Source organism: Acromyrmex echinatior, chromosome 6 (genome assembly GCF_024713525.1).
Source record: "Acromyrmex echinatior isolate Ae372 chromosome 6, ASM2471352v2, whole genome shotgun sequence".
NCBI lineage: Eukaryota > Metazoa > Arthropoda > Insecta > Hymenoptera > Formicidae > Acromyrmex > Acromyrmex echinatior.
In genome coordinates, this window is record NC_141857.1 from 5,292,407 (window position 1) to 5,306,527 (window position 14,121).

The 14,121-nt window shown below is 39.8% G+C and overlaps 2 protein-coding genes across 4 annotated transcripts in view; one reads left to right on the top strand and one right to left on the bottom strand.

Annotated features, from left to right (window-relative positions):
• Window positions 1–14,121, bottom strand: part of Tdg (Thymine DNA glycosylase) — a 121,661-nt gene that overhangs the window by 31,839 nt on the left and 75,701 nt on the right. Inside the window, exons 4-6 of the mRNA XM_087407407.1 lie at window positions 10,450–10,763; window positions 8,084–8,225; window positions 1,537–1,606 (exon numbers count right to left, since the gene is read on the bottom strand). Of these exons, the coding sequence (XP_087263533.1) occupies window positions 1,537–1,606; window positions 8,084–8,225; window positions 10,450–10,763 (526 nt within the window). The remainder of the gene's footprint in view (window positions 1–1,536; window positions 1,607–8,083; window positions 8,226–10,449; window positions 10,764–14,121) is intronic.
• Window positions 1–14,121, top strand: part of Dnmt3 (DNA methyltransferase 3) — a 134,330-nt gene that overhangs the window by 23,516 nt on the left and 96,693 nt on the right. The gene's annotated exons all lie outside the window — the stretch shown is intronic.

Genomic DNA, 14,121 nt, shown 5'->3' on the forward strand with positions numbered 1-14,121 from the left:
CTCTACAATTACTTTCAAGGTAAACAACGTCACTATTAACGTATGCACTTGATAAATTAGATTTAAGTCAAATTTAATACATTTTCTTCAGTTTAATTGTTTAACTCCATTGTTTTAGTTAAATTAACGACACATTGAGTAGCGTCGATCTATAGAAATGATCAAAATTAACTCAAATTGGGTAGAATTTGACAGTTACGATATTTAACAGTGTAGAGTCTTACCCGTTGGATTCTAACGTGTGCAGGTATTAGGTAGCTTTTCTCATCGATATAAATATCTCTTTTGAACTTTCCGAACATTCTGTAAATATGTTTCTTTGGCCGATTAGTACTCTTTTGCTTTTAATATAATAGAAAAATTGGCACGTCACGCGGGGATCACGCGATACAAAGGACCCAATTATTTCGGCATACCTTCTCCCGGGAGTGAGTTTTTTTTTTGTACGAAATTGATGAAGATTTTTATGTCCGCGTTGTGCCGCATATAAATCATATTAAAATGTATTAATCGACGTTGCGAGCAAGGCAAAAATAAACACGTACCGTATGTACATGGGGTATGTGCCGTATTAAAACTGTAGGTTTTACATCCGCGCTGTGGGTGATTTATGCGCGTTGCAACGGCTCTCTCGTTGTGTGCTCATCGATGCAGGCTTCGCGATTTCAGATCCCGGATTCTCCGGTGCAGAAAAAAGCGCGAGATGAGGGCTCGGGTCATGGGTCGCCGCTAGGCTCTCCACGAGCTTTTCCCGGATCCGCAAATTTTACCATTCGTAATGTTTGTTTCAGTTCATTTACGAATCCCGGTTTATACATTTATCGCAAAATCCTGATTACGCATTAATCAACGCAAAAAAGTTAGCTCTATTATTAACTTAACGTTTATGTTTCGCGTTTTTACTCCCTTTACGCGGACGAACCGTTCGATTTTGTTTTTCTTTTTTTTTCTTTTTTTTTCAGAATGATGGCCCTGAACGATAATCGCTCCCGGCATTCACCTTCTGTCTCCCATTTTTCTCGCCGACTCTGATTTTCTCGTTGACTTGATAATTACTCTCCTCGAAGCGCGTCTAAGATGAGGCGCGCGCAAAGCGCACTCGATTTTCCCGAGGGCGGGTATAACATTATGCAATTTTATGCGGAAACTTCGAGAGACGCAAAGGCGAGGCTCGCTTGCAAGACTATGGTAATGGTGTGGGTTCGTTAGCGCCACGATTGTCGGACACATTGGCGCTCGTTTATACGGATGTTCGGAATTCGAATTGCGAATTCATGTCCTGGTAGAAGTACCTGCCAGTGGCTACAAGACTCTTCCTTTGCTCGCGCTTTCCATTTGTTATTATTATGACTTTACAGCTTAAGCTAACAAGCTCTCGTGACGAAACATCTTTTATTATTATTTTTGTAGTTATGATCGCATTACTCGAACGTTTTCGTTTAAGATGCGAAGTAAATTAGATTAATTTATCATAATAAAATTAGTTATTTTTTTTGATTAAAATATACGATAAAAATGTACGATAGAATCACTCACAGAAGTGATTTCCAGGTCCAGCATAGTGATGTCCCTTATAAGCTGCGAACAGTCCGGGATTGATACCAATCTGTAAAGTAAGACAAATATGCCTGGTTAGAATATTTGAAACATTTCTAGACATCATTTTACAATACTAATAATGAAGTCTGAAGAAATCGCGAATATATGATTGCATACGCGTTCGCGCTAGCTGTAGACATGATTGTTTTATATTGTTATTTTAATTAGCCACGTTGATAATACAAAAACAAACGGATGTTCTTAAGTCTCTCGCGTCGACGTCGCTGTATTTGTTCCGCTTTGAAAACTCCTCGGATTCTCCCTCCCCTTCCCTTCGTCTAGAAATTCTTATTCATACTTATTTTCATGTTTCGAAAGGGTGAAATTATTGTCTCTTCATATCTTTGACTTTTTCGTCGAGTTTGACTTTTTCTAAATCCAAACGAGGAAAAATGCCGAGGAGAGACGAGTCGCTTGCGTCACGCGTTGTTGTCGACGTAATTAATTTCCCTTTCTCCGATTGTCAAAGCCAAGTCCGAGATTTTAGAGAAAAACGTTCACTTCACCGATGTTTCTTTCGTTTAACATGTGGAATGTTATAACAAAATGCAGGCGTAAACGGCGGGAATGAGAATCGATTGTAAATCTGTATAGTGTTAATTAAAGCAGACCGTGGCGTGATTGATTATGTATATAAATGCAATATGATGAAAACTAATGGCAAATTATGTTGATGGTTCGAATTTAATGAAAGCATATAATGAATAAAACTTTATCGAATCTGTACGCGTGTCTTTGAAAAATAATATTTTTAACGGTAGAAAATGTGCCGTCCGATCGTGATTATAAATAAAAAAGAAAAAATGTATAATAAAATGAAGCATATATTATGGAAATATGGTTTGAATGTGCTACATGCATAATGTTTAATTTAGTTCCCAAAGCTTCCAAAAAAGCACGTTCAACGAGAAATTGCGTGCGCCCATATTACATGCGACAAAATTAATTTCGCCATTGCGAAGGCAATACCTACTTCAATGGAGCATTTTTAATCTGCAAAATACAAAATTCCAAGCTGCTCATCTTTCGTCTAGCTTGCTTCAGCAATTCTTTTATTCGATTGTGAAAGATATATTTATTAAACACAATTAAAAACTCACTAATATTATTAATATGTTTTATTTGTCGAGTAGGATTTGTGAATAGGAACGGCACAAATACTTTGCATCTCCGAGCAATTCTACTGTAAGATCTCATCTATCGTCACCTACTTTCAATACTCTTTCCAATTTTACTCGATTTCCTATGAATATAACCACGTCAGCAGATTGCATTGGAACAATGAATTCTTTTTCAAAATGAAAAATGGGATAATTGAAACCTTTGAACATATAGAACAAAGCAATGATTCTCTGATGTTGAAATTAACAAATCTTTTCCAATGATTTTCCGAGCATCGAACGAATACCTTATCTCTCTTTTCAATGATTTTGTAATAATAATTTTAATATCGTCATTAAAAAAATGGAAGCGCGTAATGTAATAATTCCAATTTGCTCGACTTTATTAAATAATATTAGCGGTTATTTTAATTCATCCACCCTTAGTTAATTTCCTACGTTTTCTCTAGTAAAAGGGTTTTCCTCGTTTCGTGCCGTTTTTCGTGTAAACTGAATTAATTAATTAAACTTAATCTCTCGCGCGCGCACGGCGATACACGCTGCACTTCCGTACGCGCGCGTACGTTCCAGTGTCTCTAAATTGAGGAAGAGCAAGAGGGAAGAGAGAAGGGATCGATTTCTTTCCCCGTTTCGCGTACGACTTCACGTGCGCGCTTCTTACTCGCGATTATGCAACGGCGCGGCGGGAGGGAGGAGGTGGAGGAGGAGGAGGAGGCGCAGGTGCGGCGTTGGTACCTGTTGCACAACCGCATTATCTTCGCTCCTCGCTCCGCCGGTTAGGTAATTAATAACGACAAAGTCCAAGGATACGTGATGTGCGCGGCCGCGCGAGCACCATTAGGCGCGCATCTCGCGCGCTATTAAACCTTCCTTCTTCCTCCTTCCTCTTCTCCTCGTCGATGTACTCCCGCGCGATCTCTCTCTCTCTCTCTCTTTCTCGACTCTTTCAACTGACCTTTTCGCAAGTGCAAGGTGCGCGTGAGAGGACTGTACCGCCGCCGGGGAATCTCGTGTCGTAACTTATCGACGTTTATCTCGCGCCTAGCCACGGCGACGCGACGTCCGCCGTCGTCGTCGGTAAATAGAGATTAACATTCACCACGCAACGGAACGGGCCGTATACTCCTCGGGATAATTGCATGACAAAGTGCACGTCCGCAGGCCTCACGTGCGTGCGTGTATGCGTGTGTGTGTGCGCGCGCGCGCGTGTTCCATTAAGAATCGCGACGCGTCCGCGAGGCACGGGATAGGATCGGCGGCTGATTAGTTTGAATTCTTCTGTTCTCGCCTCTGTTTAACGCTGCATTGAAGCCCTCGAGGATGTTATTATGAATCGTACCTTGTGAAACATCGCGCTTTGTTAGGGTAATTAAATAAGAATCGAAACGGACGCGAATGCATATTGAAGGAATTCCTGTATTCTAATTTTAGCGATTTGGAAACCGATAACCTGACTTTAATTAAACTTTCCTACGCGCGTCGTTAAATAACAAAAGAGCTATGGTAACCAAATCCCTTGAGTTAAATAATATTTTGTTATTTTTAACTTTCACGCGTCAAAATGTAAATCAATCCATTTCTGTGGTTAGTTTCAAAGTAAACAACGTTCATATTAACGATTGCACTTAGTAAACAATAAACTAAATTCGAGTCAAATTTAATACATTTTCTTGAGTTTAATTATTTAACTCCATTGTTCTAGTTAAATTAACGACGCATTAAATAATAGCAGTGACCTATAGAAATAATTATAAATAAACTCAAATTGGTTAGAATTTAACATTACGAACTGTACGTATTTAACAGTGTATATACTCCTGAAAAATGATTAATAAAAAAAAAGCGGGCATTTTAATATGGCGTAAAGGATAGAAGACATGATTTACAAATTTGGCCCTTGCTAATTTTTTAATAATAGTTGTTCTCCATATGAAGTATATACCTCTTTGAAGCACGCATGGAGTGCGCAACACATGCTTCACGCGCCTCTTGAGGAATCCCCGCGTATCTCTGCGATTCGAGTAATGCATTTCTCGATCGCACCTTCGATTCCGATGAGAGGGAGGAAGAGTGAGAGTGAGAGAAAGAGAGAGAGAAAGAGAGAAAGCCACGGTACGACGTATATCGCACGTATACCGTCAAAATCGCGTTATATTAGTCGCGTACGAACGAATCCTCCTCCTGCTGTACAACCCAAACCCTCCGTGCGTATAACGTGCGTGTATGTTTGCGTGTGTCTCCATCCCCATTCCCCGCAGCTCGCCGTCGACATAAAGTACGTATCGCATTAGCGCGTTAACGCCAATGCGTTAGCCGCTCGGCCGGCGCCGAATGGCGGCCGGGATAAACGAGGATAAAATGACGGGCGGGGGTGGCCACGAGGTGGTGGTTGGACGTGAGGAAGGGTGTGGAATTGTCACCGATTGAAAACAACGCGCGTCGCTCACGTAGGAACGGAACGCAGAGTGGAAGAGAGACGGATAGAAATGAGAGGAGAGAGAGGAGGAGGGACGGGGGGCGGATGGACAAGCAGGCGAGGGAGGGGGAGGAGGAGGGTGATCGCGCTGGGGGTGCATTCTATGGGGAGCAACGAACAGTGTCCCGCTGCGTTCGATTACAACGTCGGGCGTAATAACCGAATTGCCCACGGCCCGTTAAAGCGTTTACACCGCTTGACGGATGATCGACCACGGTGACAACTCGTTTCGGGTAATATATGAATATGGACCGTAGAACGCGTTAACAGACTCCCCAAATGAAAATGGCCGACAGCGTTCGTGCCTTATTTTGCGATAAATAACATACATGCCCTTTCTTAGGAAGAAAGAGAATGAGAACGATCTGGAGTTTTCTTTCGTTCATCAGCGACGTTTTGAACGCTTAAAAAAAAATCTCGCGAGTGACCTAAGTTACGCGCGTTGCAAAAATTGAGTTAACGAAAACAAAAATTCACGCATGATCGGATAGTCAATAAGTTTTAGAATCTATTCACCTTTTTGGAATTATTCTGTACCATGAGACTACTTCTGTACAGATGACAGGGAGAACATGTAATATCATAGTAATTAAATTTTTAATATTTGTACACTAAATTAATCGACAAATTGCTTCAATAATACGCTCTCACTCATCATAATACTACATAATTGCGCGCGCTGTCAAAAATATGACAATTTCATTATTCTAAAGAGAATCGGGGTTGAATATAAATCAAGCTACGTTGCGGGGATGTTGTGATACGATTAAAATACTGAAATCGTTACGAGCCTCTCGGTTCCGTCATTTAAGTCACCCCAATTTTGATAACGACGGCCGCATATCGGATTATAACAATCACTCGTAATGACCATGATGCTCACCCGTTAAACTGTTTATACCCGTTTACACCGGTATCGGGTGATCGATCAACGCGCGGCGGGTCGTCGCGTTTGTAACGAGAACGTAATTCCCATTCTCTCGCTTGCATTCAATAAAGATCACGCTAACGCGCGGTGACGAAAATGACACGTACGTAGAACTGAATCGTCCGAAATTGTTTTCGGATTTCAACCGATCGCAATGTCGATTCTTTATCCGCCGACGAATTCGGAATAACTCTCTGACGGACAATTTGACTTATCAAGTCTGACGATACTCTTCATTTTACGAGAGCAACTCCGATTCAGTTTCATCTCTGAAAATATATCTCGTGCTATTGAACAATTAATAACTTACTTATTGTTGGTTTCGTCGTGTTAATTAAGTTTAACCTCTAATTAGGTTTAGTCTTTCCTATAATTCTCTCTAGTTTCGCAAAAAGACGAGAAGTCAACCAAGATTTAAGTTTTCCCAACATTGGCGAAACTGGCCGGGTGGCCAAACAATTTCAGAGTTGCCACAAAACTGGAAATCAGGGAAATCACGGGATTGTCGGGGAAATTGAAAGCGGTCAGGAAAATCAGGCAAAAGCTAGAGAATTTTGCAAAACTGTTTTTGCAAAACAGTAAAAATAAAAATTTTCTGTTTTAAAAACATTTAATACGCTCATCACACCTTTGGAATACTACCAACTTAACAATTAAAAATACAAACAATTTAATAACATTAATAATAATTTATATTGCTATATAAATTTCTCAACAAAATATTGAACGATTTCCAAATCAGAACGAAAATACAACAAAAATTTTTTAATATTATTGAAAGTCGGGGAATATCATGAAATTTTACCTGGAAATCAGAGAAAAGTCATGGAATTTTAGGATGAGGAATTCGTGGATTAAACCGCGAGTTTTTCTCTCTTGTTCTCTCTGCTGCTGACGGAACGCAATGACCGTTGCAACGGCGTGCCGCGTGATAACCGAATCGCACACGCATCATTAAAGCGATTAGACCGGCTGTTGTGGAGGCGGCGATTGCCATTTGTCGTTGCCGCGTGCAGAGAATCCTCCGCGTTTTCGCGCGGCGATCACTCCAAGATGGATTCTCGCGCTGGTTAAAGCCGAGCCGAGCCGAGCCGAGTCGTGTCGTGCCACACCGCACGCGCCTATCGGATTAATTACCGTCATTCGATCAAGAACGACATCGCGGCGCATTGGTAATGCGGCATTACAAATGACACGCACGGTCGCGATATATGCCGGGCTATAAATTACGTGCCGCGGTGCGTATATACGCGGTGTGTGCCGGCAGAAATGCGTGAGCCGGTGAAATTTATGTTTTTATTGTTGTTAACGTTACGACGCGATTTAATGAATTATTATTACCGTTCGGCAGTGGGACATCGCGGGATTGAAACGTCGTCTTACTTAGCGCGAGAGACGATTCGCGACCACCTCGCGTATAATTCAATTTATCGATACTGAATGATCCGTTTGAAACACGCGCGTGCTCTATCTGGTATTCCACATGTATAACTATTGTTAGCTGTCTAAAGCACCTTTAATGTAAAGTTATAGCCGCGCTTATATACGTGGTATATAGAATGTTCTCTGGAAATTTACACGACTTGACAAGATGACGCAATATTGATATCTGATAAAGAACAGCCATAAGTCGTAGGTCAGTTTAGGTCGAATCCTAGTATTTATACGAATCGATACTAATATGAATATGAAATAATTATAGAGATCCTCTAATGAGAGTTTGAACTTAAGAAAGCAACCACTTTGTTTAGCCATGTTTTAATAATTTGTGAGAAAGAAAAAGAGAAATAGATAAAAAAAAAAAAGATAAAATAGAATGAGGAAGAGAAAGAAACGGTAAATATATATCCTTCTCTCTCGTAAACTTTTCTCGTTAAACTACTACTCTGCACACAAAACTTCGGCTCGTGTCCAAACTCTTATTCGAGAGTCTCTAGAAATAATTATACATGGACTCACTATAATAATGTCAAGGTTGTTGGTGAGGTGATCCGGTAGAACACGTTTGCTCACTTCCTCTTCCGGCATGCCGTCGAACCTGTCGTGCTTCTTCCTCTCTTTGTACGTCTTTGCACGTTTCTTGGCCTCTGCGAGTTCCGCTCTGAAAGAAAAAAAAAAAGTGGATACAGAGGGCCTTAATAATACCTTGGATTCCTTTATGCTGCGTCATACGATTCAGCGAAAGGCACGCAACTATTTCTCTCGATCGGCAGGGGACACGCGGGCTTTCCGCGTTTACTTTTTGTCAAACCGACGAACTCGCGCGCGTCTTGGACACTTCGCGTTTCGATTTGTGACACTGTAACACAATGTAACGTTTTGCATCGACCTGGGACTTGTAAGCTGTCGTGAATACGTCGGGATGAATAAGCTCGGATCTCGCAAGATAAAATGACGATGGCAAAATGCAATTTACGAACTTTACTTTTTTTTTTTTAAACAGAACATACTTGGATAATAAAACGTTATGAAAATACAACAAACAATAAAAAAATCATATAGAAAGCTATAGGAGTCAATCTTCGGTTGTTCAAGATATACATTATTTAATTAGCAATATCATATTTCGTACGTTTCGACTCCTGTTTGAGTCATCTTCAGCGTTACAATCTTAATAATTACAGCAATAAATGAATCACAGTCAGAGTCTATATATACAGTTTTCTCTCCTTTTGTATGCGACCATTGTGGAGCATTCGCGAGGTAAGAGCAAGTTATTCTACACAGTTAGTAAGCTGAATGGCGATAAAGACTCAAGGTGAAATTTTAAAAAATCGTTGAGAAGGTAAAAATGATAACGGACAATAGAAATGAAAATTGTGCTGACGGAGTCAATAAGGTCACAAGAAAATAACGACGATACGTCGTAAGTCACGAAAGAATTGCAGAACGTCATCGTAAATTCAAATAAGAGATTAAAATTTCGAATCGATCAAAAGCATGTCTTGACAGTGTCATAACGTTCCGATAATAAAATGGTGATATGTAACAGAGGGATCAATCTTGAAAACAATAACATTTTATACTTAATAAAGTATCTTTATATAAGCGTGGCTTAAGGTTTCCGTGTCAGTTTGTAAATTTAAATCATTAGTCTGTCGATTAGTATTAATATTATAACATTTCCGACGTAGTTTCTTGTAAAAAATGTTAGGTAAATAATTTTTTGATATTCTGAATATGTGTTAATGAACGCGAATAAAATTTAATGTGAGTTAAAGTATTTTCTAAATAAAAAATGTAAATTAGCGTAGTTCTGCAGTGAGATGTACAATAGATGACTGACCACACTAATTAATATATTTGTTCTTCCTTTCAAGTTTTATGCAACAGTAATTTCGCAATTTCGTAAAAAAAATGATGAGGAAACGAAGCAGAATATTTATATTTACGTTAGCATAAATGAGCCTTTGTGTTTAGCTCTCTCTACGGGGTATTCAATTAAATAGACATACCGATGTACATGTCAAGAGAGCATGAATAATTCTCTCTTAAGATATCTTCAATTAACGTCTTAATGAGCGCGTTATCTTCTAATAGGTATCTTCGTAATAGCGGCACGCATCTGATCGTGTTACGTTCCTAATATGCGGAACTATTTTTAAGTTTTCGGCTGGCTTCACAAAAATAAGCGCAACTGAAGATCCTATCGGATCAGCAACATGGTGCCCGGTCAGACGGACATTGTTAGCAGAGCGGATATTTTTAACCGTGGCTGCATGCAAATATATAACTAACTCTGGTTATATTGAGTCGCGGCTTCGTGACTGGTCCGCGTTCCTTCTCAGCTCCGCTCCTCTTTGTATTCATTAACATACTTGTAATAATAATAATAATAATAATTATTATTATTATTATTATTATTATTATTATTATTCTTATTATTTCTTTGCTATAGATAGTAAATTTCTGAACTCAATTTTGCAAAAGTGTAAAGTGTTATTTAATATTAACTTTGACTTAATTCCTTCTGACCATGTTGGTCAGAACTATACGTGAAAATATGATTTCAAGATGCTTATCCTTAAAGGATTGAAACCATAAATGAATCTTTACGTTGCGCAGTCAACTTCACACACCCGATATTTCGCGGTGGACTTTTACCACGTTGAATTAAAATCTTTCTTAAATAGCGAGTCTTACAACGTACCCGACAAGTCTCGTCTTAGGCTTTGTGTATAAAAAAAAAATTGTCACGATTACGCAAGCATGTAATTGAATTGTAACAAAGGGTACATAATTTTCGCAAAATAGCAAAACTGTATTTTGAAGAATGACGAAGTTAGTACAAATTGCAATTGTGATTATATATGTTAGACTCTTACTCCTCAGGGGTGAGTATCATCTCTGACTTTTTTTTGCGGCCTCGCTTCTTCGGCTGATGCGCCAGCTGCGGATTGACGTTGGCGGCGCCGTTCATCACAAGATTCATCTGATGATGTTGTGGCCCGGACAGCGCCCCGGGCGGCGTCGTGGGTGTATCTAGCCCAGGTTGGGCGCCGCCCGGACACGTCATGCTCTCAGGATTGCCGCCGCCGCCGCCGCCGCCTGGACTGCTTGCTGTCCTTATGCCACCCATCGACATCTCTTCGTCGACAAACGAATATGGGTCCACCGGCGTCTCGCATTTTATCGCGACCTGGAAAAGAATGTCAGCAGACGTTCAAGTTATTATATTCGGCGCCGTTGTGTCCCACTGAGATAATGCAAGGATTTTGGAACTTCCGCAACCAAATGATAGTGCTAGGAAAGGAGGTAGGAAAGACGTAAGATAGGAAGATTAGAGAAAGTGTTTGAAAGCGTTTCTGTTTCTTCGTTGAATATTTCAATTCTGCGGAGCATCTTGATTCATAATTAAAAATCCGCGCGCGTATATATATAAACTATATCTAAAAAATTATAAGGCTTCAAATATTTCACGATAAATTCCGATGCGATATTAAGGGTAGACCATATTACCGTATATTTACTGACCGAATTTCTCGCGTTTCCTGAATAATACATGCGGGCGAAAGAAAGAAAAATGCTGGCACACCAGTCGCGGCGAATTATCCTTGTGATATCTCGAATCGCGATGACGGTTGATGTTCCAGCCTAATTTGATTCTACCTCGAAATTACGCCGCGAAATTTTTCGTCGCGTCCGCAAGTTTCGCAGGTGGTCGGCTGCGGAAAAATGAAATTTCTCCTGAGCACGTACAATCCCGACGTAAAACATGTACCGACGATCACGGACACGTACAGTGGCGATCATAAAACGTACGTACCCCAGTCGGCGTTATATGTATGTATATTTCTCTCTCTCTCTCTCTCTCTCTCTCTCTCTCTCTCTCTCTCTCTCTCTCTCTCCCTGTTCTGTCTCTCTTGATGCCCTTGGGGAAATAGTAATAGCGCAATTGCCACATGGACCGAAAATACGCGGCCACGTACAACGTATCAGCCATTCGCGGTTGTAAAATGTGCAGCTGTGTCTCTTTTTTTGCAAATTGCGCGTGTTACGGACTGACGCGATCACCGTTCTTCTCCCGTTGCATTTTTTGTACCGTCTGCTTTTTGCATTAGCTAAAATCAACTGAGGTTTCAGTGATTTTCTACCTCTTTTTGAATATGAAATTAGAAAAAAATAGAGGAAGATTCGTAACATTGGCTACATAAGCTAATTGCTTTGGATGAATGACAAGCTTTATAAGAATTGAATATCTGACAAGATGTGAAACGCGCACGTCAGTAATATAAAGGAGGTCAAATTATCTGGAAAGTTCCTTACGTCGATAGAGTTTTGTCGTGGTGGATATTAACGAGGTTGGTATTAGATGATTAACGCGACAGGTATCCAAGTGACGTTTTGTTCTCTGACTCTTCTCGACGTTCGCGCAAAAATCCGATATCGTGGACTAAAATAAATGCTTCAAGCGCTATCCCGCCCGATGAAATCAGAAATTATTCAACAAGCCGTTATTGTATTCTGAAGGCTGTCAATAATGCGATAATTTAGCGTATCAATATTCGCATATTCACCACTCTTAATTTTAAATGTTCTCGCTATCATTTGTTCATTTTAGCAAATGTGGATGCAAAATATTTCGTGCAATTGGCGAAAACGCAACGTCTATTTCCCGTGTCTATTTTCGTTCAGAAATATATAAGAAGAATAGTGTTTTTCCAACGAGTCGCATTTAATGTTCACTCGGGGAAAGAACCCCGTTGCTTTTTTTCAACGCCCACGGAAATGAAAGCATAAGAGATTACGTGAATCCGACGGAGGTTTTTTTATCGCAATACACATAAACATACTCTCGTTTGCAATTTTCGACCTGGTCTCCCAACTATATGGTACTTTTCCTATCCGCGCTCTTGACCCGATGATAACCCTGTGAAATCGAGGTCGAAATCCCACCAAGATAAGAGCCGCACTGACTGGTAGTTACCGATAACACGTTATCCCTACCCTTTTTCACAGGGCTCGGATTTCGCTCGAAAGTCACCGACAATATTCCACACGATAAGAACATACGTTCGCGCATGCCCCATTGTTATTATTTGCAAACAAAAGGACCGTGGCGAGTGTCGCGAATGTAACGCACAGATTTGTTTTACCCGGCGATGTTAAAGCACAATATTTGCGTTAAAAAATAGGTAAATATAGGAAATTTTTATTGCGAGACATTGCGCAAAGGATGTTTGTTTATCGATTTGAAGAGCCATTAATCTATACGTTTCGGGAAAATATCCGTCGCGCCGTTGCGTTGTGATAATAAAAGCAAACGTACATCTCCGCTTATCCAACTCCTTTTTTTCGTCTGTCTTTCCCAAGCAATAATTGAATTACATTCAAACACAAAAGAAAAAAATCAATTATATAAAGAAAAATATATAGAGAAATCAAAATGTATATATATATATATACACACACAATAATACAATCTTATTAATTTTTTTTCTGTAAAAATAATGCAACTTTCGTGAAAGTGACGTTCCTTTTAGGCTATTCATTTCTTCAATTGTCTCGGAAAAAGGAATCTATACCATGAATGTCTGGCTCGTTTACGCAGAAACAATTGGACGTCATAAAATCTAGGGAAGGGTTAAGTAAAACAATGTGAAATAGGATCGAGAAAAGAGGAGCGTGATAATGCGAACTCGATAAATCCGGGACGTGTTCACGGTTAACAATTCGATCAACGGAAATTCGCTTCGCTCGTCGGCCGTTCATTCGTTAAAATGAGGAGCCGGTAAAACCGAGATCGATCGGTCGTCACGTCACGAGATAATTTTCGAGAAAAAGACTATCGATCCCGACAGCAGATAACAACTTTGCGGATATAATGGCAATTTAATATCGGATGAAATTTCTGTAATTCGCGCGCGATAGCGCCGATAGCCAAATTGGGGGAGCTGGGCAACCTGCAATTAATTCATGAGCGGAAAATGTGCGTTCTGATTGAAATCCCTGAAAATTACCACCGTCAAAATATTCAACCGAATCACATTTGTAAAAGCTTTTATTTTGCCGGTTTGTAATGCGAAAAAGCCAAAAGCCGCTGGAAGGATGCAATAACTCCCTTTCTGTATTTCTTTCGCAATATGTGAATTATATCTTGTACCTCTTGATACAGATATATAAATACATGGATGTCACGAAATGTGTCATTTAAATTTGCTACTTTTCGGAAAAAATTAGAAATCTCTAAGAAATTAATTTCTATTTTTTCCTTTCATTAATGAATCTGGTTTCCATTATAAAAATATAAAAGAATTTTTCATCGAACAACGTGAAACCGGTGAAACGCTGAAATATCATGAAATTATATTTCCGTGATATTTATTAACAGAAATTTTTTCATCGCACGTTTTGCGTTAAATTTTGTAATCGCGTAACAATCAAAGAAATTACACAGATGTAAACGTTCGCGAAACAACTCGTTTAAAGATCTTTAGTCCGTGTATTAACTGGAAAATAAGTAACACCGCGTGCGGGGCCCATCCACGGCTTTCATT